Source organism: Corvus hawaiiensis, chromosome 11 (genome assembly GCF_020740725.1).
Source record: "Corvus hawaiiensis isolate bCorHaw1 chromosome 11, bCorHaw1.pri.cur, whole genome shotgun sequence".
Lineage (NCBI taxonomy): Eukaryota > Metazoa > Chordata > Aves > Passeriformes > Corvidae > Corvus > Corvus hawaiiensis.
The window spans coordinates 3,247,516-3,268,240 of record NC_063223.1 but is presented as its reverse complement, the minus strand read 5'-3'; the positions used below and the strand labels follow the sequence as shown (position 1 = coordinate 3,268,240).

General features: G+C 52.7%; 1 protein-coding gene and 1 long non-coding RNA gene across 3 annotated transcripts in view; both read right to left on the bottom strand.

Moving 5' to 3' along the window:
* Positions 1-488: 488 nt before the first annotated feature.
* On the bottom strand, positions 489-11,249 carry LOC125331587. Its single transcript, XR_007206125.1, has 4 exons — positions 11,002-11,249; positions 5,462-5,545; positions 2,583-2,708; positions 489-2,466 (listed from the first exon to the last, which is right to left on the bottom strand). It is a non-coding gene; the product is annotated as an uncharacterized LOC125331587 (long non-coding RNA).
* A 2,527-nt stretch (positions 11,250-13,776) lies between these two features.
* SRGAP3 (SLIT-ROBO Rho GTPase activating protein 3) overlaps positions 13,777-20,725 on the bottom strand; it is an 83,000-nt gene continuing 76,051 nt past the window's right edge. For both annotated transcript variants that reach the window (XM_048315392.1, XM_048315393.1), the window contains exons 19-22: positions 20,347-20,527; positions 19,645-19,794; positions 18,867-19,194; positions 13,777-17,763 (exon numbers count right to left, since the gene is read on the bottom strand). In XM_048315392.1, the coding sequence (XP_048171349.1) occupies positions 17,347-17,763; positions 18,867-19,194; positions 19,645-19,794; positions 20,347-20,527 (1,076 nt within the window). In that variant the 3' untranslated portion in view covers positions 13,777-17,346. The remainder of the gene's footprint in view (positions 17,764-18,866; positions 19,195-19,644; positions 19,795-20,346; positions 20,528-20,725) is intronic.

Genomic DNA, 20,725 nt, shown 5'->3' with positions numbered 1-20,725 from the left:
GGGCGCTGCCCAGCCCTGTGTCCGGACGCTGCCCCGGCCCTGTGTCCGGGCGCTGCCCAGCCCTGTGTCCGGACGCTGCCCCGGCCCTGTGTCCGGGCGCTGCCCAGCCCTGTGTCCGGACGCTGCCCCAGCCCTGTGTCCGGGCGCTGCCCAGCCCTGTGTCCGGATGCTGCCCCAGCCCTGTGTCCGGGCGCTGCCCCGGCCCTGTGTCCGGACGCTGCCCCGGCCCTGTGTCCGGGCGCTGCCCGCCGCGCTCCGGGCTCACTGACCACGAGCGATCCCGGTCCCCTGGCGGGTCCTCGGGCACGCTTCACACTGTTAACAATATTCCTGTTGATTTAACTAGCTGCAGCAGAGGTTTTTACACACACACACACAAAATATATTTCACCATTTTTTATAATACTCTACAGAACAGTACTACGTCTCTTTGCTTACTTCATCTCACAGCTGTTTTAAGCCCTTCACTTTTGCAGCTGCTGGTGACTCAAACATGCTGTTACCCGAAAATTGTGTGCATGTGTGCCTGATTTTTCCTATGAGGTTTTTGTAGCAGTGCAATTTACATGCTCTTGCTCCTGATCTGAGCTAGTGTGAATTTTGAAACAAGCCAAACTCCCTCAACTGACACTCATACATATCTATATAAAAGGTACTCCATGACCCACATGATGGAGAAGGTCAGAAGAAATCATCACAATCATCTCTGCTGGCCTTGGGCACGATGAATCTCTGAATTTACATATTTGAATGGATCTGATTACTGCCTGCCCCTTGCCAAAAGTGCTGGAATTTACAGTTAAGTGCCTGTTCTTTTCACCTTAAGGAATCAATTTCTGCTTTCTCTGTGAGCTTCGACCTAATTAATGTATCAAACTCTAGCAATTTTCTGTTCTTTTCCTTCCCTCGTACACATGGCAGATCTTGGTTCACACATTCTGACAAGAGCTCATTGGGTGGGAATTAATTCACTCACTGAGGAATGGGCCCAGAGGGTTCATGAGTTCATTTCTGCAGCAACACGTTTATTTTTTGTTTAAGTCATCTGATGAAGAGCGAAGGGCAGTGAATTTGCAGCCAAGCACCATCCACATAGACCACTGCTGAATGAAACACAATTTAAACTATTTCCACAGTAAAAGCACCATGAAAAGGAACCCTGGAAAATCTGTGCTTTCACCCGAATCCTGCATGCTGCAGAAGCTGGAGAGCATCCACCTCATTAGGCTGCATGGCAGGATGATCCCTTTAACCCACGGTGCATAGCCCGCTGATCTGTGAGCACTTTCCCGTTGGGATGCAGTGCTGTGGGCTGTCCCACCACGGCCGAGCCGCTGGGAAGCCCCAGCAGCCCTCGGGCCGTGCCGCCCTGCCCAAGAGCTTGGCCGGCAAAGCGCTCCCACCTGCCCGGCTGGAGCCCGCTCGAGCACATCCCCGGGAGCAGAGTGGCCCCGTAGAGCCCTGCCAAGTGAGGACAGTTCTCCTCCATAGGAATGCTTCCCGCTGTTTTATTGGCACTGTGGGCTTTGCTGTAGCAGGAATAAACTGGTTTATCTTGCTGAACGACGAAGTTACAACTTGTTATTATACACAGAACACCAAAGCAGAGAACATATCTCCTCCTCCCAAGCCCCTGAAATACTCATTTAAATTAAAATACCAGGAGGTCCCAACTGCATTTTCATAAACTTGTTGCCCTATTCTGTTAGCAGAGAAATGTACGGAAAGCTTAGTAGGAGGTGGAGCAGCCTGACACAAAGCAAATCTCCAAAAGCTACTGGTTTTCACTTGTGTTGTTGAGACAAAATATTTAAGTGGAGTTTTACATAATTCCCAGCTGGTTGTGCACAACTCAATAATGTAAAGAGTATTTGTTCCCCCGTGGTGCTCAGCACCTCATGCAGAACTGTTGTTTTCCTCCATGCCCCGACACAAACAGCTCATCCTCAGCTGCCCTTAGTACATGGATCTCAAAACTAAAAGCTAAGACTCCATCAAGGTCTGCCCTGTACGTCTGAGTCACTGGACATTCTTCATTGTAGATGTACAAACACACCACAGAAACAAGCCTCTGGGACACCAGCATGTGGATTGGATGAAAAATCAGCAGAACAACATACTGTACTTCAAAAGAAAATATCAAACCCCAAACCAGAGAACATTTTGAGTTAATTGTTTCTAAGTATTTTCAGAGATTCCTTAATGTTTAAAGCAGTGGAAAGTTTCTCATCATATCATTCCCAACTGGAAAGGAGAAGAACCTCAGGTAAGACTGTTCAGAAATATTTAACAGTGACCTTTCTCTGCCCTCGTGTTAAAGTTGGAGACCATTTATTGATTTTTATAGGACTAAATTTAGTCTGATGTTGAGACTTTTGGAACAAAAAGATCCCACATTGTCATGGTTTAACCCCAGTCAGCATCCAAGCTCCACGCAGCCGCTCGCTTGTTTCCCCACCAGTGGGACTGAGAAGAGAATCAGAAGAGCAAAAGTGAGAAAACTCATGGGTTCAGATAAAGACAGTTTAATAGATGAAGCAAAAGCCACATACACCAGCAAAGCAAAGGAATTCATTCCCTACCTTCCATGGGCAGTCAGGTGTTCAGCTATTTCCAGGGCAGCGGGGCTCCATCACATGCAGCAGATAATTGGGAAGACAAACTCCAATGACCCTCCACCTTGTGTACTGAGCATGATGTCCTATGGTCTGGAATATCCTTTGGGTCAGTTGGGATCACCTGTCCTGGCTGTTTCCCCTCCCAACCTCCCAGCACTCCCAGCTTTCTTGCCAGCGTGGCAGTACGAGGAGCAGTAAAGGCCTTGGTTCTGTGTGAGCCCTGCTCAGCAAGAGCAAAAACATCTCTATTTATAATCACTGTGTTCAGCACAAATCCCAAACACAGCCCCACATCAGCCACTGGGAAGAAAATTAACTCTACCCCAGCCAAAACCAGCGCAACCAGGTGCAGGCCTGGGGCAGCCAGAGGATGTCCTGGAGTGAAGCATCAGGGCACCTGCGAGGGGCTGCGGGGTCAGCCCTGCAGGATCTGCTGGTTTTCTGCACTGCCATATTCAAAGAAAACAGACTGCAGAGGCGGATTCGGAGGTGCTGGTTTTTCTTCCCTGTCATTAGTTTTTGGCTAAAAGCCTCTGTTTCAGCAATGGTCCCACCACCTCTCTGTCGTTTCCTTGGTGAGCCAAGCACAGCAGCCTCCTGTGCAGCCAGCGATGCCAAGAGCCTCAGTCGCAGCCTTGCAAGCACAAAAGACCACAGGACATGCTAACAACCTTTCATTAGTCAAAATGTTCACAGCCTATGTGCTGAAGCGAATTTATCACCCTAGCAGAGGTTGTGCTGGCAGGAACCTCACACCCAACGTTTGCTGCTTTGGCTGTGCCACAGCTCCACAAGTATCTGGTCATTTCACACAGAAATTACTTGAAAGCACAGATGAAATCTTTTTCTTTTTTGTTTGTTTTGGTTTGGTTTTTTGTTTTATAGTCTACTGCAATGATTTTAGGCCAACATAAACCAGTGAAAAGCATCTTACAGTTTTACAGAGCAGCATGGAAACTTTCATGAAAATGCTGTGAGAGTTAGCAGCCGAAGGAGCCAGAAATAATATTTAAACTTTTTCCTGGAGTGCTTTAAGATGGACATCATGAGTAAAATCACTCTGGGTATTTCAAGTAAACCAATGGTGATTGAGTTGGGCTTGACCAGGGGGCAGGATGAAATGACAGCGGCTGCTGGACAGGCAGCCTGGGAAGAGGAGGCAGCAGATGAACTGGCACAGCTCTGACCTGGGACAGCAACGCAGTGTCAAAGAATGAGCCAGCAGTGAATTGGCCTTTGCTGGTTTTGGCCTTCTGCCACAGCAACACTTGCTGACGTTTCAGAGACATTGTTTTGCATATGCAGATACCTCCCATTTGGACACTGATGCTGATGCAATAAGTGTTATAAAAATCATGAGTAATCTCACTAGCTCCAAACTACTCCAGTATAAAAACTCCCACACCGATAGTCCACACACACTTAGACACAGTGGTAGGTCTGTAATACCTTCCATTTTCTTTGACTGTCTCCCAACAGTGTATTCCATTGCCAGCTTTGTACCTTAGAGTCGCTCTTTGGCTGTTTGGTTCTTGGGTAAATCAGGTGAAATCCAAAGGCAAGAGACTCAGTATGTTAACAGAAGTGTTTCTTAGTTGACATTCCAGCTCTCCTGCACAGATTTAGCCTTTTTCAGTTGAAGGACTTGGGAGCAGAGTTTGGATACAAGCTGTTCCCAGTCCCTTGTGCCATATGGCTGCTGATTTGCCACCAAAATGCCCATCACTGGGACTTCACACCTTTGCTAAAACTTGTATGGGTTGTTCTGCTGCTGTATTTATCACTTTGTTGCTGCCTTCCCCTGTTCCTAAACATTAAGCAGTTCTCAGCCTTTGCAATGCAAGAGTAGCACACCTCCCTCCACTCCATCCCTATACCAGGGTAAGGCATTCCCCAAATATGCCCCTGCTCCAATGAAGGTTCATTTATCCTCCCTCTTAATTACTGGGAAGTGCAAGAGAGTCTGGAGAGCTCCCCAGGGGGCTCTGGCCCCCTCAAGCACTTCCCAATTCTGGTTTAGTTAAGAACACAACTTTCAACAACAAGGTTTCCATGCTTTGCCATGGATTATGAACTTGTGCCCCTGGACTTTCTGCCCAGAGGTGCCTGAGGTCAGGGATCCATCCTGCCTCCCACCAGCCCTATCCCTGCTCATTAGTACTCTCCAGCAGTCCCCAGCACTTCCAGCACTGTCTTGCCAAGATGCTAATGAGTCCCAGGAGCCACTGGAGATGTATTTCCCTGGATCATGGGGCCCCAGCAGAGTCTCTGGCTGCTCCTTGTGCCACTGTGCATCACCTACAGCTCAGCTCACTCTGCATTTCACTGGTGAACTGCTGCTCATCAACTAAGCGAGGGTAAAACAGTCAGAACATGAGAACTATGAAGAGACAATTTCAGCTCCTGCTCAGCTTAGCCTGTTTATGCCTGGATTTATGTGCCAGAGTGAGACCAAACAGAGGGAGGAGGAGCCATTTGTCACCAGAACACCTGCAGAAAAAGCAGCTCCAGCCCATCCATGGTGCTGCAGCCTGCTATAGTAGTGCACAGACCACTGCTGATGAGTCTGGGGTGAGATGTGTGTTGGGATTGATGCCAGTGGTGAAAAACAAAACCCCTTGAGTGTTGGCAGCTGAAACACCAGGTAATTACTTAATTGACTCCATGATTTCCACCTTGGAGCAGCAGCCTGCAGCACTCAGGCTAAAAGCAGAAGCCCATTAGTAATTCTGGCAGCAGTTAATGTCCCAGACCATGGAAAGCAGAAACCCAGAGCATGTCCTGGTGCAGTGTTTGGAAGCTGAGAGACAGCCTGCATCCATCCATCTGCCAGGAGTGCTCACCTCTGCAGGACCCAGCAGCTCCTCCAGCTCTGTCCAGAGGCACAGACACAGAGTGTCCAGAATTGAGACATCCATGCAGGGAAACTAGAACAAAAAAGAAGACATATCAAGAAAAATTCAGCACAGAAGTGAGTTAGCCCCATTCCCCGCTGGGTGGTACTGGGCAGACTGGCAGCCGCAGGACTCCTGCTGGGACGTGGGGAGGTTGGAGGCTTAGGGTGGGCAGGGGGCACCAGACCCACCCAAGGTTTCAACTGGAATCAAGAGGCAAACAAGTGAGCAAAGTTATAAAGATGCTGCAGAGCAGCACTGCCAGAGTGGGAAAGTTCTGTGGGAATAAAACCACATCTGGGGGCTGCTTTGGCTGTCAGGTCTGTAAAACATTTCCTTGCACTTCCCCTCAGGCAGACCAGCCCTCAGCAACACATTCTCACACCAAAGGGATGCAGATCTTGGGATCTGTCACTGCCATGAGCCCTGTCGTGGGGAAGGCACCAGCACCCCAGTGTCAGGCAGGGTGGTCTGGAGGGCACAGCAACATCACCAGAGGCTGCCACACTGGGCACACCCACAGCCCAGCACTCAGCTAATTCAGCTGTCAGCACTGTACATCAATAACCTCAGCTTTAAACACAGGTAACTGTCCAGTGAAGCTGACTTTGGCAGGAATAAATCCGCCCTGGCACCAGCTGGGCCAGGGACAATGTGTTTGGGCTCTGCTGCTGTCAGCTCACGGCAGCAGTGCAGCGGGGCCAGGATCAGCTGGGTCCAAAGCCATGAGCAAACAGCGCAAGGGAAGGGGTGGCTGAACACAAGGCTTGTCCCCAAAAGCCCTATGAACAATGTATAACTTCTTACAGGAAACAATCATTTATATAATTCCCATGGACTTCAGTTGCCACACCAGGGAGGAGGGAAAGCATTAGTCATGCACTAGCAGATGTTTTGACTTACGTAAGACTTAATTTTTTTCTTTCTTTCTTTTAAGAAAAAGGCTGCATCTCACCCTAGAGACTTCCTGAGAGCCTCGTCACCCTCGGCCACTGCCACAGCCCCACAAGCCCAGCGCTGCCCTGCCCTGTGGCACGGCTCTGCCAGCTTCAGCACTTGCCCAGTCATTGTAAATACATTATTTTTATAAAGGCTGTCTTGAAGGGGGTGTAAAAAATGGATGCAACAACAGTTAGAGACAGAAATTCAACACAAGTTTCATTGGTGTTCAGCAGCAGCAGGTAGGGCGTGGGTAAGGCTGCCAAGGACAGTTATTTCTTGTCAGCTGAGACACATAAAGGAGGGAAACAAGCTCGTTAGCTTTGAGCGGGATAGGAAGGTGTGGGCTGGTGACCAGCACTGGTGACAGCCCTTCCCTGGGGGAGTGTCACAGGGAGAACAGGGCTCTCACCAGGCTGCAGAACCCCACCCAGGCTCATCACCGCCTCACTGCAGGAGCTCCCTGGAAGAGCAGCCAAAGGATCTGCACCAGCTCCCAGCCAAGCTCACACTCATCGAAATCTCTGAGTGCCCCAGACAGCTGGGTATCTTAATTTAAAAATTTATCTTCGTTAGATAGAACCGGACACGTTTGCATGTCCAGAGATGAGTCTCACGCTGGTGGGGCTCGGGTGGAATTAGGAGCTGTCAGAGGGTGCCTGGCCTTTGGATGCTGTCAGGAGGGTGTTATTAGATTTAAAGTCTGGGATAAGCTTTGCTCCAAAGCTGAAGCTTCATTTCCAACACACAAACCTCCACTGATTTTGCAGCATCAAGGATTCCAAGCCCAAGTCTCTGGAAGGTTCCTGGGGAGGGAAGAGGCATCTCTGTGGAACAGAGCAAGGCTGGTATACCTGTAATGTTTATGCTGATCTGATGCACGAGTAGTTAAAATCCAGCAAATTACACTTTTATCTCATGGAACACAAACCAAAATGCTTCAACAGCTGCTGCCCTCCACCCCACAAGCAAGGAAAGTGATCCCAAAGGGCATCAGGAATGTGGTGCTGTTTTCCAGCTGAGCTGTGATCATAAAAAGGTTTCCAACTGCTCCACAGTATTTACAGAAGATGGATAACACTGCAGTCTCTCAGAGCTGCTAAAGTCTGCTTTCCAATGTTTCCACAGTGAGGCTGGAGGTGTATATTAAGGGGAAACAAAAAAGTTATCAAAAGTTGGGGAAATACTCTTATTTTCATCCTGTGCCTGCAGCCGGCTCAGGCTCGGGATACAGCACAACCTCCCCAAGGGAGTGGCTCACTCAGCCCTGGCTGCTCCAGGTCCTGCTTAAGCCCAGAGGTGGGCAGGGGGGTGGGGAGAGCCGGGGCACCAGGAACACTCCAGACACCCACCACGTCAGCACTGGTCAGCCAAGGGAAGGGCTTCACTCCAGGGAGATGGGGACACTGCTCTGGCTTGTGCTGGAGCAGGGAGGGAAACATTCAAAGAAAAATATTAACTCTGAAACCAAATTGCACCAAAACCCAGCACATCCCACAGCAGCACTGGCTGGTGCCAGTACTGTCCCTCCCACAGCTGATGAGCTATCACTGGCCAGGGGAACTGACAACTGAAAAACACTTTGCCAGTTTCAAGAATCAATCTCATCTGGCAAGTCTTTTCTCCTCTCCACAGGAATTGAAACATATGCTCACAGGGAATGTCTCCAAACACACGCACACCCACGTGAGAAAATCTCTGCCACATCCCTGGGGCTGTGGTCACTCCTGCTGCCCTGCCCCGGGGGACTGAGCTGTTGGGCAGCCCCAGACACCGAGGGTGCCAAAGGCAGAGGGGATCAGGCAGGAAAAACGGCACTAAATGGCCCAGCATGGGCATAGTCCAGCCAGAAGCAATGAGGGTGCAATTAATGTACAGCCTTAGCAATTAATATACACCCTCAGCAACAAAGCCAATGCAATAGAGAATCTCTCAAATGTTCACAAGACCAAGGAGCTCCATGAAAGTCAGAGCTACTGCCCAAAGGGACCAACCTGCAGCCATATCTGAGCTGAAACAACAGCAGGGGCTGCCAAAACCCTCTGAATTGAGATGCCTGGGGTGAGCCGCTGGCCCCAGCTCTCACTGGGAAGGAATGCTCCTCTCTGCACCCTGGGCTCCATGCTGGCTCCCCAGCGTGGCCCACGGCTGTGCACAGATGCCATTCCCAGGCAGAGCCATTCCCAGGGCAGTCGGACTCAGAGGATGCAGGAGGGATGGGGCTGCCACGCACAGTCCCTGCCATGAGCTCACAGCAAGCTCTGGGCACCCACAGCACAGTGCTCTGTTTTAGTTTTAAACATGGATGGAAAACCTTTACCTCATTTGCTAAAAGCACTTTAATGTCTTTGCACAGAAAAAAAAACACTAAAATGTATCAGTAATTTGGATTATTTGATTCAGTCAGCACGACTGAGAGCACTTGCTTCACTTTGAGTCCAGGTTCAAAGCACTAATCACTAAGTTCTGCATCATTTCCTTTACATTTCATTTCTGTGTCATTTTTTCATTCATTAGTGATGAGTGTGACAGGTGCCAGAGTGCCCTTAGGTGCCCCTTGGAGCCCACAGAGTGAGTGGCTCTTGGATCCAGCCAAGTACTGAACTGCTGGACCCATCCAAGTTAAAGGCAAGTCACCCACAGAGCATTCCTTGGTGGTCAACTACTCCAGAGATGACTGGAGGAAGCTGAGAGTTCGTTTCAGCACCTCAGAGGGTTCTAGGGTTGAATGAGGTCCTGGTGAGGCAGAGGCAAGGCCTGGCACTGCCACACTCCGGCACTGTCCTGCTCCAGCCCTGGCAGCATCAGGCCAGGAGCGCTCCCAGAGCTAAAAGCAGGTTCTGTGCTATTTCTCCTCACCAGTGGAGAGCAGGGCTGGCTGGGACAGCATCTGCCACCCAGCCCTCATCCTGCCATGTGCCATCTCACAGCGGTGTGGTTCATCCAGGGCGACGTTGGCGCTGCAGGAGGAAACACCATTTATCCAGAAGAAGAAAACCAGAGTCACCAAGAAGGAATTGTTGGGAGCTGCTGCTTCCCCAGTCACCCTTGTCTAGAGCCCAGGCAGGCCCTGCTGTGGCCCTCAAGCACTGCCACATGCTCCCTGCAGCACCATGGCTGCTCCTGCTCAGCCAGAGCCGGCCCCGGCCCCACTCCGCAGCGGCGCTCTCAGCAAATTCTCCGTGCAGACAATCCCACTGCAGAGCTGCCCTGCTGTGATGAGCACATTTCACCCTGTGACAGGCTGCACTTTGGACATACACAACACAGCTTTGCCAGGAGTCTCTTATTCACCCAGTTGCTCAGAGAGGTAGACACAGAGTCATGATTTTACCTCCTTGTCTTTTTTTATCACCTGGTTCATGTCCAGTCCTGTGGTATCTTCCAGCAAGGGGCATCAGCAAGACCCACCACGCACCCACCTCAGACACCACCATCACTTCCAAGCTTCCGGAGCCCCTGGGAGAGCCTCTGCTCAGAGGGGCCAGCCAGGTTCCTGCAGCCCCTGCTCTGTGCCCTGCACCCCACAGCAGAACCCCAAATGGGGACAGAGCAACTCAGCGCACCCTGACCGGGCCCAGCACCCAGGTCTGCTTCTAGGGCACTGCAGGCACCTGCCAGCCACAAGTTCCTTGAGCCCCAAAGGCCCCTTTGCTCCGGTGGGCTGGGCAAGGAGCAGAGCAGCTGCCCAGTAGCGCTCCGATGCAGCAGACGAGGACGTGCTTACACACACTCACCAGTTAAAAGGCATTTTTAACTTTAGAAGGAAATCAACACACGTGTCAGTGCGCAGCAGTGTGGAAAGGTAATTTAAATGCAAATACTGCATTCGGCCCATAGAAATTAATAAACACATTCAACTTATTGTTCACAGAGTTAATGATTATTACACCTCAGCCGGGTAACTGGACCCTCTGGAGAGAAACAGAAAAGGTATTAATTTCAGTTCAATCAGTCAGTGAGAGCCTGCACAGCACCTTCCCCCGGAGCGACGGCAGTGCCCGGCCCGGCCCGGCCCCGAGCGGGGGCAGCGGCCGGGGAGGGTCGGGAAGGGAAGGGAAGGGAAGGGAAGGGAAGGGAAGGGAAGGGAAGGGAAGGGAAGGGAAGGAGAAGGGGAATGGAAGGGGAAGGGGAAGGGGAAGGAGAGGGGAATGGAAGGGGAAGGGGAAGGGAAGGAAGGGAAGGGGAAGGGGAAGGAGAAGGGGAATGGAAGGGGAAGGGGAAGGGGAAGGGAAGGGTCGGGCAGGGCAGGGTCGGGTTCCCCCTCCCCGCGCGGGTCGCTCGGCCCGGCCGGGCGCGGGGCGCTGCTGCCCCCTGCTGGCGGCGGGCGGACACCGCGGGGACCCTCCGCACACCCTCCGCACACCCTCCGGACACCCTCCGCACACCCTCCGGACACCCTCCGCACACCCTCCGCACACCCTCCGCACACCCTCCGGACACCCTCCGCACACCCTCCGGACACCCTCCGCACACCCTCCGCACACCCTCCGGACACCGGGCCCGCCCGCCGCGGGACGAGACGGGCACCGAGCACACCCGGTGCACACCTTGCACACAGCCCGGAGAGGCCTCATGAGTGTCGCACACAGCTGGCACCCTCAAAGGGCCTGGCCAGGGCCCTGCTCCTCCACACGCATCCGCTGCCCAGGGACCTGCTAGAGCCACCCCCGCGCTTTCCCCCGGGGCGGTGCCCAGGAAGCTCCCGCGGTGGGCACCGGGCCGTGTCAGAACCGGACCCTGCTGCTCTCGGTGCTGAGGAGAGGGTGGTGACCGGTACAGGGCAGGCCTGGCAGTCCAGAACTCATCCTATCCTATCCTATCCTATCCTCTCCTCTATCCTATCCTATCCTATCCTATCCTCTCCTCTATCCTATCCTATCCTATCCTATCCTATCCTATCCTATCCTATCCTATCCTATCCTATCCTATCCTATCCTATCCTCTATCCTATCCTATCCTCTATCCTCTATCCTATCCTGCCCTGCACTCCCCTCCCCTGAGGCTGTCCCCATTAACCAGTGGTTAATGGGAGGTGTAATTAAGGACGGGGTGATGTAGGTGGAGCCCCACCTGCAGCTCAGCCAGTCCTCCCCCTGCTCATGGCCCACACAAACCCCTGCTCGAGCATCGCCAGCTGCGTCTGCAGCTGCCCCACCTCAAGGATGGATGATGGATGGAATCAGGGAGGTCTCTGCCTCTCCACGCTGCCAGGATGGGAGGGAAGTGAAGCCATGAACCAGCAGCAGAAAAAAAAAAAAGGGAAGAGAGATAACCCAGTGTGAGTGAACCTCCAGCATGGTTCCTTGCAGCTCGGGTGCAAAGGGCTCTTGGGGCTGTTTGTTTAGAATTGGAGTTTTTTATCCTCTCAGCAGCCATAAACAGCACCCAGAGCCCAGCTATAGGGGCAGGACATGGTGTCTGTATTGCCCAGGACAGGATGCTGTGGGGCGCAGGAGGGCTCTGCACCTTGACAGCCCACGCTGGCACCTGGGAGAGGCAGAGGCCAAGGGTCTCCCATGTTCCCAGGTTGCAGTATCACCTGCTTTGGGGTGAGACTTCCCCATCCTGCTGCTCCCACACTGGGCCACGGGACAGCCTCTGCCTCAGAGATTGCTGACAAAGGCTGAACCTTGCTGTCTGCAAGAGGTACATTAGCCCCTGGTGAGCCCACCCAAAACTAGCCTGAACAAACCTGACTTACAAAGCTGCCTGTAACTTCAGCCCAGGAGCTGAATCCCAACCTCCCATCTAGAGCCACAGCAGCCCACACCCCAGCCCCGAGGTCAGCTCCTGCATGGGGCCAAGGGACAACGGGCACAGCTCCCATGGTCCATTTACCACCCCAGCTGTGGAACTTAAAGCCTCACTGTCAGAAAGGACGAACAGCTTCACACGAGCCTGGATTAGGAGTACTGCAGAACAGGGACTTTTTAATTGAAACTATTATTGGTAACAGTGACATTGACTGTCAGGCAAAGGTTTCATTTGGCTCATTGCCAGTGTTGCTGTGGGGACCTTCTCAGCTAGAGGTGAGCCTGCCTGGGAGCATTTTGGATGCAGGACAGACCCTTGATGAACCCAGCAGTGCAGGTTCATTGGGAAAGCTGTTTAATTGCGTTGTTTTACTGAACCTGGTGATAAATCTCATGGGTTAGAGGTGCAGTGCAGCAAGGTGCTGCTTGGCGAGCGCAGAGCCCTGGTGAGGTGTGACCAGCTCGGCTGGCAAGGCAGTGACTGCCGAGAGGGCTGACAGAGCTGGGCAGGACGGTGCCGCCTGGGCACCTCCGTGGCAGGATACCGGATACACAGTGGGGCCGAGCTGAGCACCGAGCACGCTGCCATGGACAAGGTCCTCCTGTGCTTCCTGTGGTTCTCACGTCACTGAGCTGGCTCTAATTGATTCCGTAAAAGCCAAGGTAGACAGTCCCAAGGCCCATGGTGCCTGCTGGGGACCCACCGCCACTGCAGGAAGGGGCTTGGTTTGTCCCCTTGGCCGTGCTACCCCCTCACTGCTATGCTCCTTCCCTTTGGGAGGAGATCACTCTTGTCCCATTTGCCACACAGCAAGCACTAAATAATCTCTGCTTAAAGCTCATTTTGACATCTGCTTTCATCTGCCCTCATTTGTGCGCTGCGGGCACAGTCCCCTTCCCAGAGCAGAGTGTGATGTGTCCCCTGTGGCAGGGCAGGGGGCTCCCCCCATGGATACAAATATGCAGCTAGCAAGAATTTCTCTTGCTTCTTTCCAGTGCCGTGAGATATTTTTCTCTCTCACGGAAGATATTAGCAGAGTTCTATAAACTATGAACACCTGCGACCTTGCAAACCTTTGTTTATAGTACAGTAGAAAAATATTTCGACAACGGTTGTTTTAGGATTTTAGACAGTCACCCCAAGGGGTGGCTGATCCTCTGACCAATTAGACTATGAAGAAAAGAAGTCTATAAAAGAGTTGTAAAATAATTAACTAAATCAATCTTGCTGCACAATTCCTGCCTGCTGGATCTTTCTTCTCCTCCCTACCACTGTGGGATACCGTGACACCCCCCATGGGGGGATATCTCGGCTGGCACAGATCAGCACAGGTCCTGCCACCTCAGTGGAAATGGGCAAATCCCTTGGAGGTGCTGGGTGGGTCATTTTATTCACCTACATCCTTCTTTCCTGTGTTTGCACCATATGCCCAGAGCTGAAAGAGCCCATATGTCATCTCCATGGCCCATCCAAACACACACAAAGGCAGGTGCTGAGCATCCAGGGGATGAGGGGTGGGGAAGAAGCACAAGCAAGAGGCAGCAAGTCTTCTGAAACCACAGACAACGTTTTTGAGAAAAGTTAAGCAGTTTATTCAACAGGATGAGTCCACACCCAACCAGTGGCTTCATCTACATGGCATCACCAGCACACACGAGGACCCACTCAGACACTCTAGCTGACGGCATCTCACCATACATTACAGAGACAACACCAGAGGAGGAAGAGGAGGAGGAGGATGACCGGTACAGTGGGCAGCAGCCGGCGGTTTCCCACGGCCTCCCGGCATAACCAACCCCGTCCCCACCAGACCTCGCAGCCCAGCCACGCGAAGCAAATCAGACTCGGGACATCTACTGCCGCCCCGCGAGAACCACAACACTGCTAGTTAAATAACATACCCGGGGATACAAAAACCACCTACCAGGGACTTCAGCCTAGGGAACAAAGTGCACTGTCATCGCCGCCCCGGACCAAGCGCTCGCCCCACGGAAGGGGCCGCGGTGCCGTGGCGCTGCCCCCCAGCACTATCGCAGGCCCGGGGCCCAACTGCCCCGGCAGAACGGGCTGGGCGAGGCAGGCCCGCGGAGCCGAGCCCAGATCCGCGCTCGCTCTGCACAGCAGAGAAACAGCTGCCCCGTGCAGCCGCCCTGCGAGGGCTGCGCTCCTGGGGCACGAGCACACCCACCCTGGGTCCGGCGGCAGCTCGGCCGTGGGTTGTCACAGTGAAGCTCTGTGAACTCTGAAGCCCACACACAGTCTGTGCCCTCGGGGAGGTACCGTGGATCGGAGTCAGTCACTCACAAACCATGAGCAGGTTCCAGTTATAATGTTCCTACAATGTATGTGGTTCAATTTTGTGCCAAGTTCGCTTAAAGAAAAATACATTTCTTCCCTTAAATTTACAGTAGTTAAAACTACACTTGGGATACCATATTACAAAGGGGGAGTTTATTCTCCAACAAAAAGTCTTGGTTCCCTTTTCATTAAACAGAAAAATGGAAGGACTTTAAAAGCAATCACCCCCAGCACAACACAACTGCCCAGACAAACCCATGTGTGCACAGCTCCCAGGCCTGAACTCCAACCGTTTGTTTTGGTGCTCAAAAAGGCACTTAAAGATAAGAAAATAATTGTATTAAAACTCACAACAAAACAAAACAAAGGAAAACGAAAGGCAATAATTTAATAGAAAGACACTGGAACTTGTACCGTATGGTCAAAAGCAAGAAGGGAGGAAATAAAACCCTGAATGAAGATGGGTTTGCTCTCAAGTCATCTCAGAAAGCATATAAAAAACAGAAAACTGGCAAAGTGAATGTTCTCCAGGAACTAAATGGAAACAAAAGTAATAATTACTGGCAATGGATACACAGCACTCGTGCCAAATGGATCCTTCCCTCTCCCAGCACAAGGTCCGTGACCAGCCCAGCCTGACTGAACATCTGCGCCAGGCCGGGCAGTGGCCAGGGCTGTGACAGGAAAGGGGGATGATGGAGAAATAAACACCAACATGAACCAATTGTGGTCATTACAAACGCCAAGGACGTTCACAGACAAGCACACACACCATCTGCCCTGCCAGTGTGACAGGGAGGGACATGGGCAGAGCTGCTCCCCACGGGCTCTGCGAGGGGTGCCGGCGGCTTCGCTTCCCTTCGGAATTACTATTATTATTACTGGGTTTATTTTTACATCGAGCTACCTACTAAGTGCAAAGATTTGTTGAGTGGCATCGGCTTTTATCTAATTTTAGCCTATCTTTGTACAGTTTACAGGTTAACAGTTACTTTCGAGCAGTTAAGCAAGTATAGCAATATATACAGGGCTGGCAGAGCGGGGTGTGAGGGGACACGTGCGATGGGCACGGGACAGGCGCCAGCCGGTCCCAACGGTCCGCGGTGTCAACTCCGTGCCCGGTGCACAGAGGTGCAGGTGTGGAGGTACAGATATGGGGGTGCAGCTGTGAAAGTACAAGCATGGAGGTACAGGTACAGAGGTACAGGTGTGCACGTACAGGCGGTCTTGCGTGAGTGTGAGCTCCCCAGCCGAGGAGACACGAGCCACTGCAGGACTGACGGGCTCTGCCACCCTGCTCAACACCTCCACTGCCTTCTGGAAGTCAGGCTGCTTCTCCTGCAGAGCTGGGGTCCACAGCAGTGCTGGAGAGAGGAGGAAGATGAAGTGGGGGGACAAAGCAAAACCCCAGGCAGGGTAGGTGGCCGCTGGGTGAGTCAGGAGGGCTTGTAGGCATCTTCGCCCAGGCACAGACAGAGCAGCAGGATCAGAGATGGCAGGGAGGAAGGATGAATGTTAAGGAGCCATTAGTACATGACCATGGGAAAGTGCCAAATCAAACCATGGGGCATTGCGTGGAAATCTGTACAAGGAAAAGCTGCAGGAGAAGCACAGAGCATCTTGGATTCAGTGCTTACAGAGGAGTCTGGATCATCAGAGAGGACCATGCAATGCCCAGCCTTCTGCATATTTTTTCTCTGGGTAAAACAAAATGCAGATTCCATTGCATAAACTCAAATGGTTGTATTACATGGTACAGTACAAAAAGTGCAAAGTATAACCCATCAGATCAGTTTTGCATCTGACGCGGTCAAATACGGCTCATGCTTCTCATGCAGGACAACCACTCTGACCCGAGACCCCTCCTCGCTGCTCAGGCCGGACTGTCAAGAGAGCATTGGGTTGGGTTTTGATTAAAAAAAAAAAAACAGAAAAAGCGCATGGGGAAAGGGAGATGAAGAATCTCCAAACTCTGTAAATTACTCCATGCTTTACCACAGGTTTGGTCACTAGTCCTTGTTCACTCTGAAAACTTGCAGAGAAGCAGTGTTCCACGGTCCCAGTGCAGCACAGTGTCCTCCTCCTGGCGCGAGGGTGATGGCACACACCTCACTCTGTTCCCACTCATGACACTCACTTCACTCCATCCCACTCATGGCACACACCTTGCTTTGTCCCTGCTGCCCAGGGCATCATGGGCACATGAAGACATCTGAGGATTCAGGATTGGAAAGACTCTAGCTGGCCAGACACACAAGGTAATTTATGGATTTCCAGCTCTTCTCCACAGCCCAGCAGTGAACAGACCCCACTGTATGCCCATCCGTTTTTTTTTTTTTCAACACCAAGAAGTACAGAAAATAAATTCCAGGATGGCCTTGTATTGCTTGACGCACAGCTGCTGCAGTGTGGACTTCCATGTGTGCACAGAGAGCCTTGGAAACCCAGACCAACCCACTGTCTCAAGAGAGGACATTTCAGAGCCAGTTTCTGAGGTAAATCTACTGTTTTAAGAAGTCACTGAATTTTGTACACTTTGTTTTTAATATATACTTCTACATTGAGCATGTTCTCCAGTGCCAACACGTAGACCTGCCGTCTCCTCCTGCTGTAGGACTGCAAGCTCGGGAAGTGTTTCTGCATGGATGGGGTGTGTGCACACCTATGTACATACACACACACGTATGTACAGCACCAGGCCAAGGCCACACACGTTTCCTTTCACAGAGGCTCCCCGCAGCAAGGCTCTGAGCCCTGCTCCTGCAGCGAGGCTTCGCCGCGCCCGCCCCGCTCCCACCGTCCGGGTGCCGGCTCTCCTGCCGCAGTCCCCGTGTCCCACCCTACATGGTGCCCGATTTATCTGCCGAGCTGCTGGGGAAGAGCTTCTCGGTGGGGGTGACGGCGGGGCTGCCCACCCCCGAGCTGCTGCTGCTGCTGGAGCGGTGCTGCACCACTGGCCGCACCGGCCGCATCGGCGGCGGCCGCAGCTGCGCCCCAGCCAGCCGGGCCGACAGCGCCGGCTTGAAGGTGGTCATCATCTCGGTGGTGGAGCTGCTGCTGCGCCGCATGGCCGCGTCGGGGTCCCGGATCAGGATGGTGTGCAGGGGGCTGGCCGGCTCCGAGTTGGCAGCGCCCACCGGGGGGTTCTTCATGGGCTCTAGTGTGTCCAGCACCACGTCAGGGGCCTGCTTGGCCGTGTTCTGCCTCTCCAGCTCCCGCAGCTCGTTCAGCGCTGTGCTCATGGTCTTCTCAATGTCCTGTGAATGCCAAAGGAATGTCTGCACTGTGCCACAGCATCACCTGCTCTTCTGCACCCCACCCCACGGTCCTGGCATGCCTATCTGCAGAGAGGGTTTCTGACCTAAGAGCCCCCAGGGAAAACAGGAGCTTTGGGAGAAGGTGTGAAGCCCAAATTGGCCACACAAAGGTACCCGGTGTTCCCCAGGTCAGCAGGAGCTTGATCACTAGCTCCAAAGGGCGTAAATCCTGAGCACCAGGAGTGATGGGGTGAGCACCAGCCTGCCCACACAGCTCCCCCTCAGCACTGAGGCTGGCTTTTCCCCACAAAAGAGGCCCTGCAGCCTCCATTGGATGCATGGGGCCTCTGCTGTCCCTGTGCCCACAGGACATTGGCACGTGGCGGGGACACACACAGGGATGTTTATGGAGTGAGTGGCACGACAGCAGCTTGCCATGGATATACGGGGCAGCAACAAGGCCTGAGGCAGCTGAGGAGAGATTAGCTCCAGCCCCTCACCGCCCACCCACCTCCAGCCTCCACAGTCTGTCCACAGGGATCCCCCGGAAGGTGAACGCAGTTCAACCAGAAGTGCCCATGCACAGAGAACTAGCTACACTGCCTATGGCTACAGTGCTGGGGTCTCCTGCACAAATGGAGAGGCCCTAGTTTGGATTTACTTAAATTCACCTTAATTTAATTAAGGCCACTAACTCAGCAAGACCATGGGAGAAGTAACTTAAGGCACCAGAGTCAAGTGCTGAAAAGTCACTCTAGTTAATGCTGCCCTGGTGTAGACAAGTCCTTATTTTATAACACCTACAAAATGCTCGCTGAGCCTCAGGTAAAGTTCAGCTGAAGGGAAATAATTATCAAGTTAGCTCCAATTCATTCTATTAAGCTGCTCAGATGATGAGTGAAAATATTCCCAAGCCCAGCAGCCCCACAGGCTTCAAGATGAAAATTTACATCAGCTGGGGGAGCATCTTTTACAACAACAACCCAATGCAGTTGGGTAACAGCTGTGACAGCAGCACCGTGACAGTGTCTGATGCGAAGGGGCTCTGGGCACTCCCTAGTGAGTTCCCCTTCAGCCTCTTGGTCCTTTCCCACCCCTCTTACCTCAGCAAGAGCTTCTGCTTCCAGAGATTTCTGATCCCCAAGACTGCTGTGCCGGGTGGATCCACAGGTCGATCTCAGTGGGTGGCTGTCAGCCAGGGCCTTCCTGTCTGGGAAATTGATGCTGCCGGCGCTGCCAAACGTCGCCATCCTGCGCTTCTCAGGACTCTCGATCCTGCCCCTGTTGAGGGGGATCTTGTGGGGGCTGCTGGGGCAGGCTGCTGCTCGAGGAGGGGTGTCTATGCCAGGCCCCATCCCTCGGGGCGGGCTGTGGGTGTCCCCGCCACTGCGGCGCCGGGGGATGGCCGCACCATCAGACCTCAGTCGCACTCTGCAAAGAATCCAGCACAACAGCGGGTCAGCGTCTGCCAGCCTGACCGTGGCTGGCCACATGCTGCAAGAAAATTGTTCAGCTCAAACCAAACTCGAGCCTTCCAGCTTCAGAAGACTCAAGCAAGGGGGAAGACAAATATTTTAGCTAGTACCAAGAAAGGGACAGCATCAAATCGTAAGAGTAGTTTGGATTGCAAGGGACCTCAAAGGTCATCTTGTTTCAACCCCCTGCCATGGGCAGGGACACCTTCCACTAGAACAGGCTGCTTAGGGCCCCCCTCTGTACATGTTAAATCCCCACTAGCACTGCACATGAAACCCCCTCCATACTCATATTATCCTGCAGTGCTTACTAGAGCCTTCCCTCTCGTCCTGCCCTACCCCACACACCGACTGTCCACACCTGTGACAGCAATCACTTCCATGATCACAGGAAAATGAGAGTTACCTGCCCATCACTCCCCCAAAGCCATAGTCCATGATATGATCTGTTGGCGACTGGATGTCATTCTTGGAGGAGGCTTTATCATCCAGCAGTGGCCCGCTGCTCGCCTCGCTGTCCGCCTTCTGGCTCAGGCTGTCGGAGAACGCATCATCCCTAGGGAAAGGAGACCACATCAGGGACAGGGCTGTGCCCCGGGGAGCCAGGGCCCAGATGCCACGTGAATCCAAACATCACCACTCCAGCAGCTCCCACTTTGTTAACAAGGAGCTGGACCAAGGCCACAACTTCACTGGGAGCTTGGAAACAGTGCACATCTTCCTCCACATCCCCTGCCACATCCCCTGTGTACTTATAATAGAAGCAGCACCTGCAAAGGGCCCTGGGATCTGCCCACAGGCCAGGTGAGCACCAAACTATCCAGGTCAATGCTCACAGGGGGAAGGCCAGTGGTAAGCCTGGGTCACATCACTTTGAGGAGTCCATGAGAGATGGGGTCCAGGTACACTGAGGTACAGTGTTTAGTACTTATCTTTATCAGCCCGAATGAGAAAAAAATGGAGCCAATACATGGACAGGGAGAAGTGAACAGGCCCAGATTTCTCACCAAAGTCATTAAACCTCAGCAAAACCGACTGATTATTTTAGGTGACTGAAGTGGACCTTGTGCAAGTATAGGATTTTAACAACCCTCACCACTTTACTCACATGTCTTGCACCACGATGTACTGGTGGGGAATGAGCCCATCCACCCCATTGTGTCTCCCTTCCCACCAGTCTTCTGATGCCCGATGGTACAGCAGGAGTGAGGCCCCTTTCTTGAATGAGAGCTCCCGTGGAGATCGTCCAATGTAGTCAAACTTGGCTATGGCTTCGATCTGCTCCACCTCTGCACAGGAGAGAGGCACAGCAAGAGAGCAGCTCAGTTCAGCCACCACAGGGGAAGATGAACCCAAAAGAGCCATCTCACCAGAGCAGCACTGCTGCTGCTGCCCAGTGTCCCTAGAGCATCTGACACTGAGCACAGGCCTTCTTGTTTCCAGACTGATCAATTCTTATTGTTGTTCCAGCTTTTCTGGGACCTCTC